At 38.0% G+C, this 22,480-nt stretch overlaps 1 protein-coding gene across 2 annotated transcripts in view; it reads left to right on the top strand.

Moving 5' to 3' along the window:
* Pde4dip (phosphodiesterase 4D interacting protein) overlaps positions 1–22,480 on the top strand; it is a 217,112-nt gene that overhangs the window by 39,727 nt on the left and 154,905 nt on the right. For both annotated transcript variants that reach the window (XM_071618121.1, XM_071618119.1), the window contains exons 2-3: positions 7,155–7,210; positions 12,538–12,689. In XM_071618121.1, the coding sequence (XP_071474222.1) occupies positions 7,155–7,210; positions 12,538–12,689 (208 nt within the window). The remainder of the gene's footprint in view (positions 1–7,154; positions 7,211–12,537; positions 12,690–22,480) is intronic.

Raw genomic sequence — 22,480 nt, 5'->3', positions numbered from 1 at the left:
TTTTTTTTCAGTTTAGTGGGGGAAATCCTTGTTTTATTATTTGGCCTCCCCTTTTTCTCTTAGAGATAGCAGTCTCTCTCTGCCCTTTCCCCGTTTAATAACCGCCATTTAAAGGAATCACCGCTCCCCTCCCTGCATATTGTCCCATGGCAGGGAAATCCTTTCCTGGAGCCAAGAGAAGTATAGGAGGCAGCAAGGCCACTGCACTGATGGCAAGGGCAGCTTTTACTCCACACATGGTGGCAGGGAGGCGGGCGCTGGCAACGGCTGCATGGTTTCTATTGTTTCCCGGCCATCCCCCTAACCCTCTTCGGTTTCGCTCCTCCATTGAGACCACTCCTGACTCTTTCTTCGGACATTATTATTAAATCACTTTTGGGGTTTGTGTTAGGTTTCTATCACTGTATCATGCACTTCAGATAAATGAACTTAAAAGGTAGAAAAGTGTATTTGGATCACAGTTTCAAGAACCTCTGCAACTTTAAACATTCTCCTTCTCTAACCAAAATTTTCAAGTTTTTCTTTTTGAGCTGCTTTCAGCTCTCAATTCTCACTGTAAATTTGGCTCAAAGAGCCAGCAATACTTATACTAGCCTGAATATGGTGTTGCCTTGAAATTTCCTCCATCAGATTAATTAATCCATTACCTTTAAACTCAGCCTAGCACAAAAGTCTCAGGTAATGGGTAAAATGTAGACAAATTGATGAGTTCTTTTTCTTTTTCTTCTCTTTTCTTTCTTTCTTTTTCTCCCAGAACATAACATAGGTAGCCTCTAGTCCACTTCCCTGTAGAATCCCCATTTCATTCTGGAACCTCATGAGCAAAGAGCCTTTACTGTCCACATTTCTATCAGCATTCTGAGTTGAAGCTCTTACCAGAAACAACCATTAATTAAGCTCCACTTATTGCATTCTAGACTTTTCCTAACCTGCCTCTCCAAACTTTTCCAAATTTGTCCTACAAACCAATTCCATCAGCTTCTGAACCATATGGTCAGGTTTAGTCATAGCAACCTCCCTACTCCTATTACCAATTTTCTGTGTTAGCTTTTTGCTGCTGTAACAAATACCTGAGATAAACAAAAGAAAAGGTTCATTTTGGCTCACTTTCAAAAGTTTCAGTCCATGCTTTCTTGGCCCTGTGACTTTGGGCCTGTGGCAACACAGTACATCTTGGCAGAAGCACATAGTGGAGGAAAACTGCTCACCTCATGCTGGTTGGGAAGGAGAGGGCAGGGGGTGGGGGGGATACAGAGACAGACAGATAGACAGACAGAGACAGAAGGGACTGGAGTCTCAGTACTTCATTCAGCAACTTGCTCCCAGTGACCTAACTTCCTTCCATTAGGCTCCAACTCCTACCAATTCTACCATCTCCTGGTAGTATCACAGGCTAGTGATCAAGCCTTTAGCACATGGGCTTTGGGGGGCATTTAAGATCTAAACCATAACATTGTTTTAAGTAATTAGATGACCATTCAGACCTGGGGAGCAAAATGAAAGCACTGAACACAGCCTTCATTATCCTGTTTTTGTCATGTTTCCTGTGTATTTATAGCTATGCTTGAAAAACCGGATATAGTATTCTCTGTTTTCTGGAGATTTCCTACAATCCCTACCTGCCAGGCCAAAATTAATTATTATCTCACTTATGTTCTGAAATCATTGTTAAATCTGATATTGTCTCTTTGAATCATGTATCTGCCTCCCACAATAGATAGATTGTGAGTACTTTTATGACAGGATATATGTATTTGTATTTCCAGGGCCTGCTATGTAAACAACATCTCAATAAATATTTGTGAAATGGAATTTAAAAATCTATAAATGAAAATGCATTCTACTGTCATGTATAAACAATTAGAACAAATAAAAAATTAAAAATCTATAAATGGCACTCAGTGCCATAACTTTTGCTCTAAGTACTGCTTAGAGCAAATAATAATAAATAGCATGTTGTTTTTCTTCTTCTGAGTTTTTGTTTATTATAAGAGAACTATATCAAAAGAAACTGGAAAGATAGAAAATGCCTCCAGGAGCTAGCCTTTGTTCCCAGACTTGAAGATGCTAAGTGATGATGATGGCAAGTGATGAAGTGAAGCCTAAACAACCTAAGTGTGTGTGATTGGCTTAGGGAGGGCACCCACTTTGGGAGTTTGCACACCCATATGGGGAGAAATAACTGGGTTAATTATTTTGAGTCTAAAGAGAAGAAAGCAGTGGAGACTAGACATAATCAGCACTTTAGAAATGGTTTTATGATCCAGGCTGGGGTTGTGGCTCAGTGGTAGAATGCTCGCCTACCATGTGCGAGGCCCTGAGTTCGATCCTTGTCACCACATATAAATAAAGGTATTGTGTGCAACTATAACTAAAAAGTAAATAAATATTTAAAAAAGAAATGGTTTTATAGTCATTTTGTTTCTGAGATAGAACTATCTCATATAATTCAGAGACTTGTTACAGAGCCTGATTTGTAATGGTGACTGCTACTTTCTCATGGTTGTGAATAACATGATGTGTGCCTCCTCTTAGTCCATAAATTAAGCAGGCCAAAATATGACAATGACACCAAATATGCAAGAAGGTCTTATACCTGACTTATAGAAAATATTTCACTGCAGGTTCTGTTGTGGTGTTCCTCTTTGCTAAGGACGAAGGAGCTCAACTCTCTACCTACTGCCACTACCAAAGTTATGAGAGATCAGACTAGTGGGACTAGGGAGATACTCAGATCTTAAAGGAGCTATATTACTAGCTGTTTCAAGCCAAGCAAAATTGATTGCCTTGGATATTCCTTGCCATAAATGAAACTAACATTCTTTTAAAATTACAGAAAGGAGCCACGTGGTGGCACAAGCCTGTAATTCCGGAGGCTTGGAAGGCTAAGACTTGAGGATCGAGAGTTCAAAGCCAGTCTCAGTATAAATGAAGCACTAAGTAACTCATTGAGACACTGTCTCTAAATAAAATAGGGCTGGGCATGTGATTCAGTGGCCCAGTGCCCCTGAGTTAAATCCCAGGTTACCCTCCCCCTCAAATTACTGGAAGGAATCATCACGCACAGTTTGACAGTATCAGAATATCAGGGGGTAGCAGAAGGCTTTCAGAGAGGAGCAATTATTTTTCTGATCATTCCCAACCTAATCACCCTGGAATACATTAGGAAAAGATAATGTGATATTAAATTTTGAAGTATTGATTCTAATATCTTAACAGCTACTTATCAGCTAGTCAAGAAAATATGGGGTTGTATAATATGCAGAAATCAAAAAATGAACAGCTTGTGGGTATGTTGTGCTTGGAAAATGGTTGGTTCTTCCAATTAAGCACAATAGTGTCTTGGTAAGAACATTCATTTGTATGAGTTTAGTGAAATTGGTATTAGTATTAACAGATTGATGAGGTAGGGAGAATGAGAAAGATAACACTTATTCCTCATTTATACAAGGAAAGCAAAATTGAAAGTCAAAGCATCTTGGGGAAAAGGTTATATATGGACATGTATGTAAGAAAGCTGTAAGGTCCTAGACCATGAAAAAAAAGAAAAAGGGGCAAGCTATATGGACATGCTATCTGAACATGAGTTATTTATGGACTGATTTTGTTAAGAAAAGCTAGAAACACTTGACTTTGAGAAAGAGTATGCAATTTTTGTTCTGGACTTGGGTAATATGGAAGAATTTACCAACATATCTTTCTGTTTCGGGGGGGGGGGCATTGGAAGTGGGAAAATTTGGAGTCTATTTCTACCATACCCCAAATTCTCTTTGCACTTTGGTTTATCAGATGTTGTCATAAATTGCAATCCCCTAGGTATATGCTCTGTGTTTCTTCACTTATGAACCCCTTCCCTTGGGGGCATCAAATTCCTTCCCAACCTTTTGGAGCAGCTGAGTGACCCCCACTGCCTGGCAATAAGAGAGGGAACTTGAGCTGTTAATAGAGCTAAAGTGGTTTTTAAAAAATCTCCTGAGAGATTACAAGTATGCCTTTTAACTCAGTGCTTGTCTAAAGTAACCTCTCTGTCCTTCCAGTTATTAATTCACACTAGACAGGCAGCAAGCTCAGAATGGCTGTTGGTGGGGAGAAGGTGAGGTATCTGGGAGGGCTGATCCTCATTGCCTTGTTATAACATGCTCTGATCTGTAATATGGGATCTGCAGACAATGAGGACTAAGTGAGATCATGTCTGGAAAGTAGCCCAGATCCTTAGAAAGTATTAAAATGGGTTTTATGATTAAGTATCTATTAGACTAGAATTGCGTACTGCCATTACTACAAGGACCTTAGAAATTCATGTCCTTCTTTTACAAATATTTGAGGAAACTGGAGCCCAGATAGGTAAAACTAGTTAGTAGCTTGTCACCACAAACTAATGAATTGTGTGTTGAAGCAAATAAGTTTCTTAAGATTATGTCTTAAAACATGATCAAATTCTGTCCACATTTGGTCTGTACTTACAGCCTTAGAAGTCTGCAGGGAGCTTGTTGGGCACCATAAGTAAGTGAGCAAGCTGGAACTGCCAGGACAGGGAGTGGCAGGGACTGTAGCAAACCAGAAAACATGCCTGTTTTGTGTAAAGGAGACAAGTTGTCTCTGAATATGCAGACGGAGTGTTTTGGGACCCTCTCATTTTCTAAGGGAAATTAGAATTGGCTTCACCTGGCATGAACTAAATAAAACATGTTGGATGGGCTGGATTTGGCCTGAGGTTGACCTTGTTCCCAAAGATATCAGATGCATGTTCACCTTTGTGGATGCTCAGTGATTAACAACAGCTAAGTATAAGTTTTTCCTCTACATCAAGACATTGTTTTTGATGAATAGTTTTGACATCCTTCCCCTGCTTTACCTCAACAGAGGGAAATCCATAACCAGTATACTCCTCTCATGTTCTTTACTGTCAGGGAAACTTTTTAATGAGAAGGAGAAAGGAAAGGTATAGGACTGGAAAGAATCACAAGCTGCTGATCTACTTTTGATTAAAGAAGAATTAACAGTTGTGTTCAGTCCAGTGTGTCCTGTCAGTACTTACTTTTTTTTAAGGGGCATCCAGGAAATTTAAAAAATGTTATTAGTGGAGTATAGTTATATATAATAGTGTAGTTCATTTTGACATAATCATACATGCATGGACTGCCTGGTACTTTCACGTCCATCTGGGACTTAACAGTGAAGATTTATGCCAAGATCCAGTCCTGAGACAGGGAAGAAAGAACACTAACTTCCAAACAAATACTAGATTCTTCTCTGTCACTGTGCAAATATCATCTGCCCTTTAAAAAGAGAAGCCTTCTAAGTCTCTGTCTACAGAATTCTTTTTAGCTATGACTGACTGGGAGTACCCAAAAGCTTTAAAAAATAAGCTAAATGTCAAAAACATTTCTCTGTAGAATTACTGCAGTCATCTCAGTTTCTTCCTTACCCACCCACCCAGTCTGTTGTAAAAACAGTAATCAGCCATCTTAAAACATTGGTCATTGGGTTCATGTCTCTCTTTGATTTACAAGACTCCAGTTGCTAAGGGCCTCTCAATGTCCTGAAAGGCTTTATATAGTTGGTGCCCCCTGCACAGCCCTCCCATTACATCACTGACCTCACCTCCTTCTACTGCTCAGCTATGTTGACCTCCTTACTGCTCTGTACACTCTAGAATGCTTCCTCCTAGGAGTCTTTGAATTTGATGTTGTCAGTTTAGAAGACTCTTTCCCCAGATACCCCATACTTATTCTGTTGCTTCTCAGAGAAGCCTTGTATACTAAAAATTGTAATCTCCTCTGCCTCTTCTAAGCCCTGAATTTCCTATCCGTACTCCCTATTTCCCTTCTCTCTCCTTCTTCCCTTCTTCCTTTCCCCCCTTTCTTTCTTCCTCCCCTCCCCATCTATCTTTCTTTCTGGTACTAGGGATTGAATCCAGTGGTGCTCCACTACTGAACTACATCCCCAGTCCTTTTTATTTTGAGATAGGGTGTCACTAAGTTGCCAAGGCTGGTCTTGAACTTCCAATCCTCCTGCCTCAGCCTCCCAAGTCACTGGGATTGCAGGTGTGTGCAACCATTCCTAGCTTCAAATAGGAATCAACAATTTTATTTATTTATTTGTTTGTTTGTTTATTTATATTTTGTAATGCCCTCCAACATGGTAGGCAAGCACTGTACCACTAAGCTCCTTTCCCAGCCTCTCTCCCCCTTTTTTTATAAATAGTTATAATAGTTGTCCCCAACTGCTATGACACATTTTACTTACTTGTATTTCCTTATTTTAAGTTCCATGAGTGTAGGAGGTTTGTCTGTCTTGTTCACTGCTACGTTGGTAGAGCTTAAGACAGAACTGAGGAGCACAGTAGGTGCTTGACAAGTATTTGTGGGATGCATTTTGAAGATTTTTAAGTTAAGGATGGTGGTGTTTGCTGAGCTTGGCCAATAAACCTCTTGCTACTGGATCGTGGTGTAACTAGCATTTCCATGAATAGATTTTGTCTCTTTTTCAAGTTTTCTGTGTCAATTCTACCTCCTAAACATATCGGATTTTTTTGACTTTTCTGTATCTCCACTGTTTTTACCTTAGTTAAAACCATCACGAGCTCTTACTTGGAATATAGCCTCTCACTGTCTTCTTTTGCCCACTCCAGACAGTCTCACTCAGTAGCCAGATGAGCTATCTAAAATCTAAATCTCTGGTCCTTTGGCATTCATTCCCTAGTTTGAAATCCTTCAGTGATTTCTCCTCCCACTCACATAAACCTCAATATCCTTAACCTATCCCACAGGGCTCTGTGTGGTCTGGTGACAACAATGACTTTCTCTGTTCCTCTAATAGGCCAAGGTCCTTCCTTTTTGACTTAGGATCTTTGCTGTTTTCTCCCTTTCCTTTGTTGTTTGCCCCCTTCTTAATCTGGTTGACATTCCCCTTTTCTGGAAATGTCCTTTCTCCGAGTCCTTATCCTAGTTAAGTTCCCTTTATTTGCCACAATGGTAATGAATACTTGCAAAATTATTTGTTTAATGGCTGGCTGTATGTGTAGCTAGAGCTTAATGAATATTTTTTTGTGGAGCAATAAATGAAAACAGCACATAGATGTTGTGTCCCCCAGGGACTGGGGGCCTTTTGAAATGATATCTTATTAATTAATGAAATGTTTCTCTCCACAGAGATTATTTCACAGACGATGATGGAGAGATGGTACCCAGGACAAATAATGCAGCAGGTAAGGATGCCATGGACTTTGTCTTATTATATTCTTTTTATTTATTTTTTTTAGTTGTGGTTGGACACAATACCTTTATTTTATTTATTTATTTTTATGTCTTGCTGAGGATCAAACCCAGTGCCTCGCATGTGCTAGGTGAGCCCCGAGCCTTGTTACATTCTTGGTTTCCTGTTAATCATCATTCTTTTGAATTTGGGGTCTTTTAAGTTCATTATGACAGACTCCTCAGATTTCTGTGAAGTTCCAAATTTGCACATACCACTGCAGCAGTGGGAATTATATAATCTCCACTGGGGAATTATGTACTGCATAAAATTATATGTGCTAGGAAGCAGCACAATGCAGTAAATCATAATTGAAATACTTATGTGAATGCTTTGCACTTTTAATGATTCTATAATTGCCAGATTAAAGTCACTTGTAAAATGATTAAAATAAATTCTGCCACTAAAAGGAAATCTCTACCCTAATACACCATTAAAATGGCTATAATAATATTGTCAATCTTGGGGATAAGATTAAATGACAAAAAGCCCTTGGTATAGAGGCTGTCAAGGAACAAGCACTCTGTAAATCTTATTATTGTTATTAAAGTAGTCATAACAATAGCACAATCATTACTGCTGTAATGTTAGCCAGAGATCTACTTGAATTATCAAACCAAAGTGAGAGACAGCTGTCTCTTTGGGGACTATTTTTCTCAAAACCTTACTCCATATTGAGGGTTTTACTTACTTGTTAAGTGATTGGCCTTTTGCATAGTAGCCTTGAAGCATTGATGGTTCGCGTGTATCACATGGAATGAAGGTTTAATTGGAACCAAGTAAGGATTTGAGAGTTACTTAAAATTAGTATTTGAACCTGTGTATGTTAAATTCAGAAATTCCAAAGGTTATGATACTCAACATTTTGAATGTCTGGGTCCTGCATTTTGAGGAGAATATCAAAGAATTAGGGCAAAAAAGGAAGGGGAATGGATGAAATGCCCACTACCAACAGACATTTGGTGAGATGTTTTTATTTACCATTCATAATCCATGTAAGAGCTTTGGGAGGACATATTATTATCCCCATTTTTATAGAGGAATGAAGCTTAACAAAATTAAGAGATTTGCTTAAATTCCCATAATAGCAAGTGGTCAGGATTCAAATCCCAGCTCCTTATGTTCTGCTCTTTCCATCATGTCCCACTAATCTCCACGTAATATATTTTTGCTCTGTTATTTATTTATTTTTGTGGTACCAAGGGTTGAACCCAAGGGTGCTTAACCACTGGGAAACATACCTGGCCCTTAAAAAATAATTTTTTTTTTTTTAGTTGTTGATGGACCTCTATGTTATTTATTTTATTTTATATGTGCTGAGAATTGAATCCCGTGCCTCACACATGCTAGGCAAGTGCTCTACTACAGAGCCCCAGCCCCTACCCAGTCCTTTTTTCATTTTTTATTTTGAAACAAGGTCTCACTAAGATGCTTAGAGCCTCACTAAGTTGCTGAGCTTGGCTTTGAACCTGTGATCCTCTAGCCTCAGCCTCCAGAGCCAATAGGATTACAGGCGTGCACCACTATGCCCTGCTTTCACTCAGTAGTCTATTTAATTTCACCTAAATGTGAAAGAAATCCTTTTTTTTTTTTTTAAATTAAAAAAGTGGCATTTGCTTAGAAACATTCAGTATGTCAACGGGACAAATGCAACAAAACACCACCATCATCATCATATGTTGTTATTATTTAAAATCAGAGTGTTATACAATTAGCAGAACAACTATTTTGTGTAAAAATAATTGAAATCAAAACACCAAAAACAATTGAAAATGACTAGAAATATCATCTCCACGTAAAACTAATTTGTGCTGTGTACCAATAAAATCTGCTTTAAATTTCTGAGCTAGTTTAAAGTTACTTAAAATTAGTATTTAAACCTGTGTATGTTAAATTCAGAAATTCCAAAGGTTATAATACTCAACGTACCAGGCAAGGTTAGCAGCTATTGACAATGCCCTTAATAAGGACAGGGCTCTCTAAAGACACACTTAATACTGTGTTAATTTTATAAAAATTAAAAGACACTGCACAGTATTCAGTGTTGAAACAAATCATTTAGTCTTAAGTTTCAGAATTCTTTTTACAGTCAATGATTTAAATACTTTAGGGCAAGGAAAAAACTGTCCTGGAACCACTTTATTGAACATCATCATTTTCTTCATCGTCTTTCTCTTCACCAGCATCTTTTGGATCCTTCTTTTTCCTTTTGTTCCTTTTCTTTTTCGACCTCAAAAAATCCCACCCCGCATCAGACTGTCTTTTGTCCTAGAATATAGAAAAAGCCTTTTTATATTTTCCTTTATCTTAAAATCTGTACTTCCCTTAAGGCTGTATATTATCTGCAACAATTACTCCTGTTTCTTTTAGTTTCCTGACATCACTAATGGATAGGCCAGAATGTGACTTGCAGTGGGGTTGGGGGCAATTTTCAGAATAAAACAAGAAAAAGGCTGAAGGAGATCTCTTTGGTGCATGGGGCCCTTAAAGCTCTCTCTTTCCCCCTGCCCTTTTGCAAGGGGGAATATATGTTTTAATTTCTCCATCAAAATTGACCTTGTTCAACTTTATTTTATCTTCACAATTTTTCTTTCTCTTTAGCAGACAAGAATTTCCATCTTTTTGAGCATTTTTAAAAATTATGAGATTGACTGAAGCACGTGGGTGCTTTTTCTTGTGCTCTATGTTAGTCAACTTTTTGTCACTACGGCAAAATACCTAAGAAAATCAACTTGAAAGGAGTAAAGATTTATTTTGGCTTACAGTTTCATTTCATAGTTGCTTGGCTGTATTGCTTTTGGGCCTGTGATGAGAGTACATTGTGGCAGGAGTACATAGTGGAGGAAATCAGTTCACCTCATGGTGGCAGAGAAACGAAGAGAGAAGGAAAGGGGCCAGGGCCCCCAAAAATCTCCTTTGAGGGCATGCCTCCAATGATCTAACATCCTTTCACTAGGCCCCACATTCTAAAAGTTCCACCACCTCCCATTAGTACCATAGGCTGATGGCCAAGCCTTTAGCATCTGAGCATTTGGGTGACATTTAAGATCCAAACCAGAACATGCTCCTTCTGCCAAGTTTGCAAAAAGAAAGAGAGAGGGAAGGAGAGAAGGAAAAAGAAAAAGAGCATATAGTGAGATTTTGCTTCTTTTTCCTTAGGACCCCTTTTGCCCCTGTGTCTAGCTAATTTTTCATTGAGATGTAGGGTGATCAGGGCCTGTTTGTTCTCACTTGCTCTGATGCTATCTGTAGAACTCAATGTATTGCCATAGCTTTTATTCTTTCTAATGTAAAAAAAAATAATTCAGTAATAAATGCTCATTTTTCTCTCCTCTCAGCCAAGAAACGATATATTTTCTATGTCTTTTATCTTTCACCATAACCCCAGCCCTCCCTGAGTCTCAGTTCCTCTTGTGTTCCATGCTAGACCAAGACCCTTATTTTTTCACAGTGTCACTGCTCAGAACCAGGCATAGGGTTCACAGACCCTCCAAGAACAATACTTCTGTTGATTAATGGAATGGTTGAAATTTGACCCCTTTGTCTCATTCCTCCTGAGTCTTAGACTTAACACAGTATTAGCATACTGCTAAGAGAGACGGGTGGAAAGAACATGGGATTGGTTTTGGGCAAGCAAACTTTCTGATCCTTTATTTACTCAGGAGTAAAATGAATTCAGTAATCACATTGGTCTATTTCACTAGTTGCTGTGACTCTATAAATGCCTTAATTCATGCAAAATTATTTTGTAACCTATAGTGCTGTATGAAGATATTGGTTGCTACAATTATTATTCCTAAATAGTATCCTGAAAAATTCTCTTACAGAGATTTGTAGAAATACTTCTTAGCTAGTAGCTTTTTTCTTTCCTTTTTTAAAAAGTTAAAATTTTTTTTTCACAATACCTTTATGCTATTTTTTTTTTTAATTTTAAATGATGCTGAGGATTGAACCCAGGGCCTCATATGTACTAGGCAAGCACTCTACTTCTGAACTATAGCCCCAGCCCTTTTCTTTCCTTTTAAAGACTAGTTTGGTTATTTTTTGTCATGTAAAAAACTACCCCAAACTTAGTGGCTTGAAACAGGAATGGGTCATGCAGATGCGGTGTATCTGTAATCTCAGTGACTTGGGAGGCTGAGGCAGGAGAATCTCAAGTTTAAAGCCAGCCTCAGCAATTTATAGAGGCCCTTAACAACTTGGTAACACCCTTTCTCAAAGTAAAAAATAGAAAGGGCTGGGGTGTTGCTCAATGGTTAAGCACCCCTGGGTTTAATCCTGGGTACCAAAAAAAAAGAAAAGAAAGAAAGAAAAGATTGTCAGCAGGGCTGGGATTGTAGCTCAGTGGTAGAGCACTTGCCTCGCACGTGTGAGGCCCTGGGTTCCATCCTCAGCACCACATAAAAATAAATAAATAAAAATAAAGATATTAAAAAAATATTGTCAGCAAACTTCAGCCCATAGACCAATATCCATTTTTTTGTAAATAAAATTTCAGTCACCTAGTCCTGCTTAATTCACTTATGTATTTTCTGTGTCTGCTTTGAGCTACATGGGCAGAACTGAGTAGTTATGACAGAGACTGTGAAGCCCATAAGCCTAAAATCCTATATGGCCCTTTAAGAATAGGTTTGCTTACCCTTGGCTTAAAACAATACTGTATTATTTCTCACAGTTCTCTGTTGGCAAACTGGGCATTTTTTTTTCTGCTGGTCTCATGTGGGATCACTGAAATGACTAATCTAACAGCTTGCCTGGGCCTGAGGGTCCAAGATACCCTTGCTCACATGTCTGGCATTTGGTGACTGGGTATAAGCTGGGCATCTTAATTTCCTGGAACGTGGCCTTTCCTTTTCCAGTAGGTAAACTGGGCTTTAATGCACTGTGGTCTTGAGGTGCTAAAAAGGCAAGAGCAGAAAAAAGCTTCTTACTGTGAATCATAGTTTCTGGGATTCATACAATATCATTTTCATCATGTTTTGTTACTCAGAGCAAATCACTGGGCCACCCCAGATTTGAGGGCTGGAGAAATAGATTCTACTTAATTGGAGGAGTAGGAACACCATATTGCAAAGGAGCATGAACACAAACCATGTAGTTTTTTCTACTAAGAACCATTATTAATATGATCTACCTCAGGCTACTTTATATGAATTCTTTCTATGTGGTCCAGAATTGAAATGCATTTTGTGGAAACCGTAATCTTCTGAAATGTGCCACTTAGAATGATCAAGGTGCCTTTATTATATAAATTTCATTGTTGTTCTTTTTCACTGACAGCTTTTCTTAGTGACACTAAAGATAGAGGCCCACCAGTGCAGTCACAGACTTGGAGAAATGGTGAAAAGGTCCCCTTTGGGCAGACACATTTCTTGAGAGCATTTGAGAAGCCCCCTCAGGTGCAGACCCAGGCTCTTCGAGACTTTGAGAAGGTAAGTCACACGATGGATAGCTCTAATCCCAATTAAAAACAGTATGATGGAATAGTGATGTCTTATAAAAATATGATGTGTACATTAGTTGGGGTTATAAGCATAGTCATCATAATGGTGTTTGAAGAGCCTATGTCCCATAAGCATATGCTCTGTTAGCTGTGTGCTGGTGGCTGTGGTTTATGGATATTTGCCTGTACCAATAAATTTTTGTTTTACCGTTTGTGTTTTTTTAAGTGTTTATTTTTTAGTGGTAGTTGGACACATACCTTTATTTTATTTATTTATTTTTATGTGATGCTGAAAATTGTACCTAGGACCTCGCACGTGCGAGGTGAGTGCTTTACCACTGAGCCACAACCCCAGCCCCACCATTTGTGTTCTTGTTTACTTCTCAGATGAAGTCAGGAAGTTTAAGTAGCACCCTGAGATTCTGTAGCTGCGACATAGTAAGCCCAGGAGTCCTAGTCCAGTCAGCTAGCATTATATTCTCTATTACTGTCTGGGACCATTCCAGAGATCTGAGTATTGTTTGCTCTATGAGGTTTCTCAGAACCATTTGCATCTCATCAAGCATCTAGCCATGTTGCTTGATATTCCTTGCTTGTCCTTAGATTTGGTTAAGAAGCAATGACTGATAGTGTAATATAGACCCCCAGCTCTCCTGGAGCTGGGTTGATCCCAGGGAATCTATACAATAGGACCTGTCTGCTGGGATCATAGGGCCCAGAAAGAGGCACCCATAATGTCTTTTACCCATGTTCTAAAAAAAGAAACAGCTCTTTGGTGCCCTCTGGGGGTTACCCAGTGGGCAGGCCTCACATGAGTACTGCGTAATTAGATCCTTAGATCCTGTGGTTTTCTTTCACTCTGGAGTTGATCACTTTGGTCATAAAACAATAAAACTCCATTTTTCAAAAAAGTTTTGTGTTGAAATGGTTTATCCTGTCTTTTATCATCTTGTAGTTATAAATGTTTTCCTGGGACTTCAATTATTTGTACTAGATACTGCCATGGCAGTAATGTTCCATATAACATGTTATTAGGAATTGAACAACTTACTCTTGGTCTTCTTGATCAGAGTTGTTTGTCATGGACACTGATTTTTTTAAAAATCAAAGAATTCTCAGGAATATTAAGTGACTTTAAAGAAAAGCTGTGTGTCTGGTTGTGGGAGTGGGGTAGTAACTCAGGCCCCTCCTTTTCCCCCACCTTTTGGATCTGCTACTGCAGAAGGGCTGAGAGCTCCTTGTTTGGGGAGCCTTGACAGGCAGTCTTCCCATGTGTTCCTTGTGGCTGAGAAGTGACTGGGAACATAGACATGATGGGTGTTGCCTCCACTGAAAGTTTGAATGGCTGGATGCTGTGGGGCTGAGCAGGGCTTAGCTGACTTTCAGATATAAAGTCCTGAGTCCTTTTCTCTTAGAGTTCAAGTCTAATATCATGGATTTGTCCTTATTTCTTATGGGGAATCACTGACAGAAACCAAGTTAGGATGCAGAGAAAAGGCCAATGACAGATAGTTAAATCTCTCTCCTCTGTACATCAAGTAATAAGTAAAAAACAATGAGACTAAAACACTTCTTTGTCAGAAACTCATTGCCAGTCCACCATGCTGTGTTGTGCTCATGTATGTGTTCATTCTTATATTCATTCATTTAGTAGATTATGAGGGACAGTACCTCCATGAGAGGACTTGAAAATTGGAGGAAACCTTAGTTAGAAAAAATATAGGAAGGGTCAGGTTACATTCCAATGTTCCATCCTTAAAATGACAGAATACCATGACATTTTCTGTAAGATTTTAACTGTGCATTCTGGAGTCTTGGGATAAAGGATGGGTGATTGTACTGTAAGACAGGAAGTAACATGTTAAAGGTTTTGTGTCAGAAAAGGTTGATTCCTCCACAGCTTGAAGAAGATGTCAAAGGAATGCAATCTGAGATGAGCAGCCAGGAATCTGTATTTCATCTATTCTTATTTAATCTGTCCATGCAACAAATGTTTGATCACTTTAAGAAATTATTCCTGCCCTTCGAATAGGTACTGTTTATTAGGAATTTCAGACATTATGTAACTTAAAGGTGCTGTCATGGAGATAAGAACACTGTACTCTGAAATTTGGGAGAACATATCTAATTTTATTAAAGGAATGGTGAAGGGCCTTCTACCAGTGATTATCTCTTATGGCTATACAGTGAAGGAGGTTTCCAAAATTGTGTTATATTTTGCTAGTCAGAGAGAGAGAGAGTGCAATACTCTAGACAGTGAGGACATTTTTGGAGAAGAAAGATATACTCATGAGTGAGCCAATGAGAGACTGGATTATAGGGAGATAAGAAAGGAGAGCTTAAACAAGGAGAGAAGTAAAAAAATTAATGCATCAGTAAGGTGATTGTTTCTAAAATACTTGCTGCTATAGGACATTTGGGAAAATGCCTTTGATTCCAGAGTAAAAAGTTATAGACTAAAAGTGAAAAAACGGATACATTATGTAACCAAAACATAATTGGTCAGTTAACAAGCGAAAATGATAAGGGACAGTTATGTCAATGCAGGGGAAAGGGATAAGAAGGGCAAAACTTTGAAGATATGATGGTTTCTCTTTCCTTCTCTACCCTCAGTGAACAGCAGGAGTGGGGTGAAGAATGATGGGGAGGGAAGGAAGAGCAATGCTTTGGGCCCTGCTTTGATTCACCTTTCTAGGTGTCAGTTAAATTCTAACTCCCAGCTGTATTTGTCAGGTTGAGACCAATAGATGGTATTTCACAGGATAAAAGGAGAGTATCACTTAGCATATAGCCTTCATTTGTGTCTTTGAATGTGTGAGTGATTTAATTAATTTTAAAGCCTTGTCAGCTTTGTTATAAAGAGTTTGCACTGATAAAGGGATCTCTTTTCTTTCTAGATCTGTATATTAGATCAGTGGGTTATATGCTTAAGTTGCCTTAGTTTGTCTTTATAAGACTTGAAACGAGCATCATTGTCCTCGTTTTTCAAAAGAGAACCAGGGCTCACAGAAACTGTGACTTTTTCTGGGTTCTAGAGTTTATTATATATCACAATCATCAATCCTGACAGATTATTAGGTCAGATATAAATTTAAAAGTTGAGTATAGTGGTGCATGTCTTTATTACCAGCCACTTAGGAGGCTGAGGCAAGAGGATTGCAAATTTGAGGGCAACTCAGTAACTTAGTGAAACCCTGTCTCAAAAAAAAAAAAAAAAGGCTGGGGCCATAGCTCAGTGGTAGAGAGCTCTACTGAGCTCAACCCCAGGACTATAAAAAAAGAATTAATTTTTATATACAAATGGACATGGTCAATAGTTGAGAAAAAAAAAATCCTTGTATGCTAAGGAATGGTCATAGCACCCACCCCAGCTCCTGCATCTAGTGATCACTTTCTACATGTCAAGTAGTGTTCAAAGTATGTGATAGTGTTACTTCATTTAATATTTACAATAACTCTGTGGAAAAGGCGTTACAATTATCCCCATTTACAAACAAGGAACTACAGGCACAAAGAATAACAAAGAAATTTGTCTGATGTTTCATGACACGAGCCTGAAAATAATACCTGTCCCTTGTTCGACCTAAAATAATGAGTTTTTCGAGGCAGCGGGGAGCTCACTTGGTGAAGTATGGTGCTAATGAAGGTGTTGGCTCATCTGGAAAAGGAATCATAAGCTCCTTCTATGGAGAGTGATGTAGATGAGAATTCTACCAGAGTTCTCTAGGTAAACTGTAAATCCACTTTTAGTGCTCAGTTTTCTCTCTCACAGAAAACTCCATTAATTGCTCCATTATTCTGACCTACTTGTAATTCAAAGCTGTTTTATACTTCCATGTCTTTGTTACTACTGGAAAACCTTCTCTCATACTTCCCCTCGTTAAAGCCTTCTCACTCTTTGAGTTTCAGCTCTAGTGTCCCCTGCTTTTTTTAGGATGCTTTCTGTAACACTCTAATCATAGAATATATACCCAGACTATAAGCTTATTGAGGATAGAGAACACCTCTTGCTTATTCTTTTCTATTCTCTAGAATTTGGCATAATTTAGTTTGTAATAAGCACTCAGTAAATGTTCATCGATTAAACTTATCGAAAAGTTCTGAAGATTGGGTATTCCACTGGATTTGTATTTCTCTTGCCACTACTTGGTATTCACAATAAGTGAATGGTTCTAAAGTGGGTATTGGTGGTAGAATGGAAAACCAAGAAATGTACATTTATTTCATTGAAATAATATTTCACAGAACTTATTAAGAGGATCATAATAGTAGCTAATAATAATAAACACTGTTTATTGAGTGATTTTATACACCAGACACTTTTCTAAATATTTATTTTATTTCAGCTAATTTTGAGTTCATCTTTCTAATTTATAAGATTGTTATTATTATGACATCCATTAAACTATAAAGAGAGCAAGGATCAAATAACTTGCCTGAAGTTATAAAGTAGAGAAGCCAGGATAACTCCAATGATTTCAAGGTTCTTGGGGAAATGAGAGGATCATCTGGGGAAGGAGAGGTTCCATTGGTGGAATGTGTGCAGTTTGGTTTATACATAGAATTTTAAATGGCAGAAGCCACAGAAGAGCCCTGAAGGGTAGGGGTCTTTGTTAAATCAAGAGGAGGCCTCCACTGCTCTATTCTGTTTACACATTTTCTAATAATGTTGTCTTTAACATGAAAATGCTAGTCAAACCAGCTGCAGCATTCTAACTGTAGACTGAAGCCAGCTTTCCCTGGCCGTCTCAATCTAACCACAGTGAGTCAGCCTGTTGAGATCCCACCCAACCTGGCAAACTTTTCCACTTGTGTCTTGGGTGGGGGGAGAAAGAAGAAAAAAATGCTAAAATGGAGAGGCTTTTAAACTTTTTACCTTTGTGGAACGCTGAATTATCAGAGTCTGGATATGCTTTGCTAATTAGGTGAATCTGGGTGATGTCAGCGCTGCCTTTATGTTCTGCAGTTTCAGTGTTTTTGAGTGTTTCTCTGTAATTGTAGTCTTGGAAATGAATGCTACCAGTGAACTGCATTTTAATTTTAAAAATGGCATTTATATTTCCATAACCACAGTGTCCCAAGCATACTAGTTTTGTTTCCACTTGTGTCCTAAGACACTCATAAAGTTATTAGATGAGAAGGAGGGAGATTCTAAACTTTACGTGTTCATAAGCATAGCTTTTCTCCCTGTTAAACATGACTCCTCAGAGGCCTTCTACAGAACTTTAGTGACATTTGTTTCCTGAGCAACATTGCCAGAGATATGTGACGAGTAGCACATCAACCATGTTTTTCCTTAAGTACTACAGGAATGACTGAGACATATGCAAGTTACCATTCAGAGTATAAAACCTGATGAGTGGCATCAGAAATTTAAGTTATAAAATATTTTATTTAAACAATTTTAAAGCAGCAGAGGATGAGATATTTCAAGATTGGAATAATTAATGAATGAAAATATGTCTTTATGTGTTGCTGAGGATATTTCAAGATTGGAATAATTGATGAATGAAAATATGTCTTTAAGACCTTTTTTTTTTTGTCCTAACTATCAGGATAAAACGTTTCCCTAGTTTTTTGTGTATGTATATACATGCATATAAAAACACACATATTAGCTCATATTTGGTTATAAAATTAATAAAGTAACTTTATCAAAAAGAATAAATCATAAAAATTGAACAATTTGTGTAAGGTATGGCTAGCAACACAGAAAAGAGAGCAACCACTTCCACAGCAAATAAGGCTTTAAATTAGAATAATTCTCCATTTTTAAAAATTTAATCTCATTACTCTGTCCTCATTTCTTTTCTTCACCATATGAAGAGAGCTCTATTGGGGCTGGAGATATGGCTTAGTGGTAAAGTGCTTGCCTAGCGCATGCGAGGCTCTGGGTTCGATCCTCAGCACCACATAAAAATAAATAAATAAAATAAAGGTATTGTGTCCAACTACAACTAAAAAAATATTTTAAAAAGCCCTATCTTCCTTCCTGTGGACCCTGTGGAATTTCCATTATTATCATAATTTCTATTCCAATAATAAAATTTAAAAATAACAATAAAAAGGATACTAATTAATACCTATTGAGTGCTTACCATGTGTCCACCTCTATGGATGCTTTTGCCTTGCATTATCTTATTTGGTTCTCCTAACAGGCCTTTAAAGTTGTTACTATCATTATCTTCACTTGGACAAAGATTCACTGAAGATAGGAAATGACTAGGAAGTACTGGAGCTGAATATGAATATAAGTATACTGATTACAAAGTCTGACCTCTTAGTCATAGTTTTATTATGTCTCTCTGTGGACAGCTGATTCCCTTATACATTTATGGGTTAACTCATTTATTCACTCAGTATGTGAGTATGTGCTACATGTCAGCCCCTGTCCTGGCTGTTAATCCCACAGTGATCAGGTGTGAATGTATGCAGTGATGTGTGTTTAAGGGTGAATGTTATCCAGCATTGTTTTCTTTCTTTCTTTTTTTGGCCTGATCTTATATGTTACTCTTTTCTTTAAAATATTTTTTTGTAGTTGTGTAGTTGGACACAACACCTTTACTTTATTTATTTATTTATTAATTTTTATGTGTTGCTGAGGATCAAACCCAGGGCCATGCACGTGCGAGGTGAGCACTCTACTGCTGAGCCATAACCCCAGCCCCAACTCTTAAAAATTATTAGTTTTGATTAGATTCTGACTTTTAGACTTAGAAGCTCTCAGAGAGGGCTTGGCAATGTATTCCTGATTTTTTTTTTTTAACCTCTTCCATTCTCTTGGACAAAAGTTTAGCATATTCTATAGCCTCTTCCTTATTTATTTTGTTTCCCTAGGGCAAAGCTGACATTTGTGTGGTTGGACATATGGAATAACAAGACACTGAATCTTGGGTGCTCTGATCCTGAGTTTATTAACTTCTTAGTGTAAGGGCTTTCTAATAACGTATTGGTGGATTTCATTTTCTTTAGAGAGGTTGAGAAATTTGCATATTCTGCCAGTTCTTGGGCCCCAGGTGATGAGGCATTGTGGTATGAGTCAGTCCAGGAATATCTTTCTCTGCTTTTTTTTTTTTTTTAAATAATACTCAACTTGAAAAGTTGATTTACTTTAACAGGAAGAAGAATAAACCACTAACATGGGATGGGAGAGGGAGAATAAGCAATGTTCCATGTAGAAGAAACAATATGAATCAAGATTCATATGAGAGAAAGAACTATAGCTAGTCAATATCCTTAGAACATGGGAGACAAGCAATGTGGAAAAAAATTAAGACTGGAGAATAAGAGAGAGAAGATAAGAGACAGAAGCCAGTACATGTGGCCTTATAAGTTCTGTAAAGGCTTTACATTTTAAACAGGCTCAATGGGAACTGCTTAAAGGTTTTAAACAGGCAGTCGACATAATCATATTTGCTTTTTAGAAAGGTCTCTTTGGCTTCTGCATGGACTCTGGATAGGAGGACTAAAGCCTTGAGGCAGAGAGAACGGTTAGGAGGCTCAACATCCAAGGCAAAAGTTGATGATGATGCCAGCAGAGGAATGAGGTAAATGAACAGATGAAAGAGAGATTTCAAAGGCATAATTGACAGAACTAAGTTATTGATTTGGGTGTGAAGGAATCAGTGAAGGCCAAGGATGACCTACCACCAAGTTATCTCCCCATTCCTATCTGAAACTTAGTTATTACTCTGCTGCAAATTTCCAGAGTACCTTGAACTTTCCTTTTAATACTATGAATTATCTATGGTTTAATAGTATGAATGCTATAGTTAATCTTTCCTGTTACAATCTGAGCTCCATAATATCAGATACACAATGTCTTTTCACTACTAACTATAATGATTAGCAGAGTTCGGGGTACATAGTTAACATTACCTGCCCCCCTTTCTTTTCTTTTCCTTCCTTCCTTCCTCTCTTCCTTCCTTCCTTCCTTCCTTTCTTTGTTTCTCTCTCTCTCTCTCTTTCTTTCTTTTGTTTTCTTTTCTTTTTTTTGTTGTACTTTGTCGTGTCAAGCTTTCTTGACATCATCAAGTTGCTTGAGCAACTGCTAAGTTATGCCATTCGTGGGGAGAAAAGAGAACAGCTGGAACAAACACAGTATTTTTATAATCATTAAAACAACAGTACAAACCAATAAATCAGTGAAGTGATTTTCATTTTGGGGAAAAAAGTAAAGATCTTTTCTGCTCTTCAGGAGCTCTAAGTGTATTTGGGGAGACAGCCAATATTAGATAATCCTAATAGATTGTGGTAAAGACCACAATAAGAATAGGTGCATAATGCTGTGAAAGCACTCAGGAGGAGGCCCTTGTCTAGCCTTAGGGTCCAGTAGCCTTCTTTAATATCTAAGTTAATTACTTAACATCTGAGCTGAATGAGGAGTGAAGAGGAGGGACATTGCATGCTAATGCTGCTACCCCTGCAAAGTCCTAGAGGCAGCAGAAAAATAGTTCAGAAATAAGAAGATTTTTGTCATGGCTGGAGCACTAGAGTGTTGATTTGGGATCATGTTGGCTGTGTCTCTCTCAACTCACCCTCTACTTTCGGTTAGTGCTTTGCTGCTGACCAGTCTATGGTAGTTCGTGTATCACTGTGAACTCTTAGCTCTTACGACCACAGCAGATCCTAGTCATGCCTTCAAAACTGCCTTCATGTCTTGAGAAGGATTGAAAAAGGATTATTGAAAATCTTGAGAAAAAAGTTGAGGCCATTGATTGATATTTCCCCCTGAATTCTAGTAGCTCAACAGATAGTCTTTCTGAGTTGAACCAGGTGGACAAACATCACCTCCTGCAGGTATTGGTTGGGCTAAGGTGAGGGAAAATCTAGTTTGGAGCCTAAAAGTTCTTGGAAGCTCCAGGCAATGCTGCAGCTCAAATGTCATTTCTACCATGCAGTTCATTTAGTTGTCTCTGGCCACACTATTTCTGTCTGGGCTGTCTATTTTTGGTGGTCAGAGAAGTTGTTATTTGTTTTGTTTTGTTTTTATATAGTTCACAGTGCTCTGGTGTGGTGCTGATGACGACATCTTGCTATTCCAGGATCAGGGGTGGTGTGGTTGTGTATCTGTGGTGGGAAGAGGCAGCAGGAACATCATCTGAACCCTCATCCTTTATGCTCATACTAAAGCTGTCTAAGATAGGGTTTGTTAATCAACCTGTTGTTAGCTCTCCTGTCATCAGTCCAGTTATTTTAAGAAAAAGCTGTGTAGAGGATGTGCTCTGAGTTTTAGGGGAGAAAATGAAATGGTATTAATAGTTTAGCATATAAATGACTCTGAAACTTTAGAACTTATGTAGAAATTTCAGAAACAGAGTTTTAAAAGATAAATTTGCTTATTCTGCAATCTGAAAGAAAAAAGTGAAGTCTTTGTAGCATCCCCAGTCTTTCTGAGGCAGGTATCAGTAGTTGGTTTCTGGAAAACTAAGCAGAAATCTCTGTGTTGGAGTGAAAGAATTGATGAGTGGAAGACTGAGTTGAATGACTTCTATTTACATTTCCTTGTTAGAATGTGATATGCAAATGTTATAAATATTCATCAGGACAGCCTAATGGGAATGTTTTCCTTGTATCAAAATATAGAATAGATTATGTATTTGAATGGATCACATATTTGAATTTGTTTTATCTGGAATTATAATAAAACTTTAGCTATGAATAATTAGTATTGAAGGCCATTAAGAGGATATTCCATGTAGCCTTTCTGTTAGTGCCCCACAATTTAAATAGGATTAACATGCAAAATATTTAGACATGATCAATTCTTTTTTGGGGGGA

Source organism: Marmota flaviventris, chromosome 10 (genome assembly GCF_047511675.1).
Source record: "Marmota flaviventris isolate mMarFla1 chromosome 10, mMarFla1.hap1, whole genome shotgun sequence".
Lineage (NCBI taxonomy): Eukaryota > Metazoa > Chordata > Mammalia > Rodentia > Sciuridae > Marmota > Marmota flaviventris.
The sequence above is the reverse complement of the archived record's forward strand: the minus strand, read 5'-3'. Positions and strand labels throughout refer to the sequence as shown.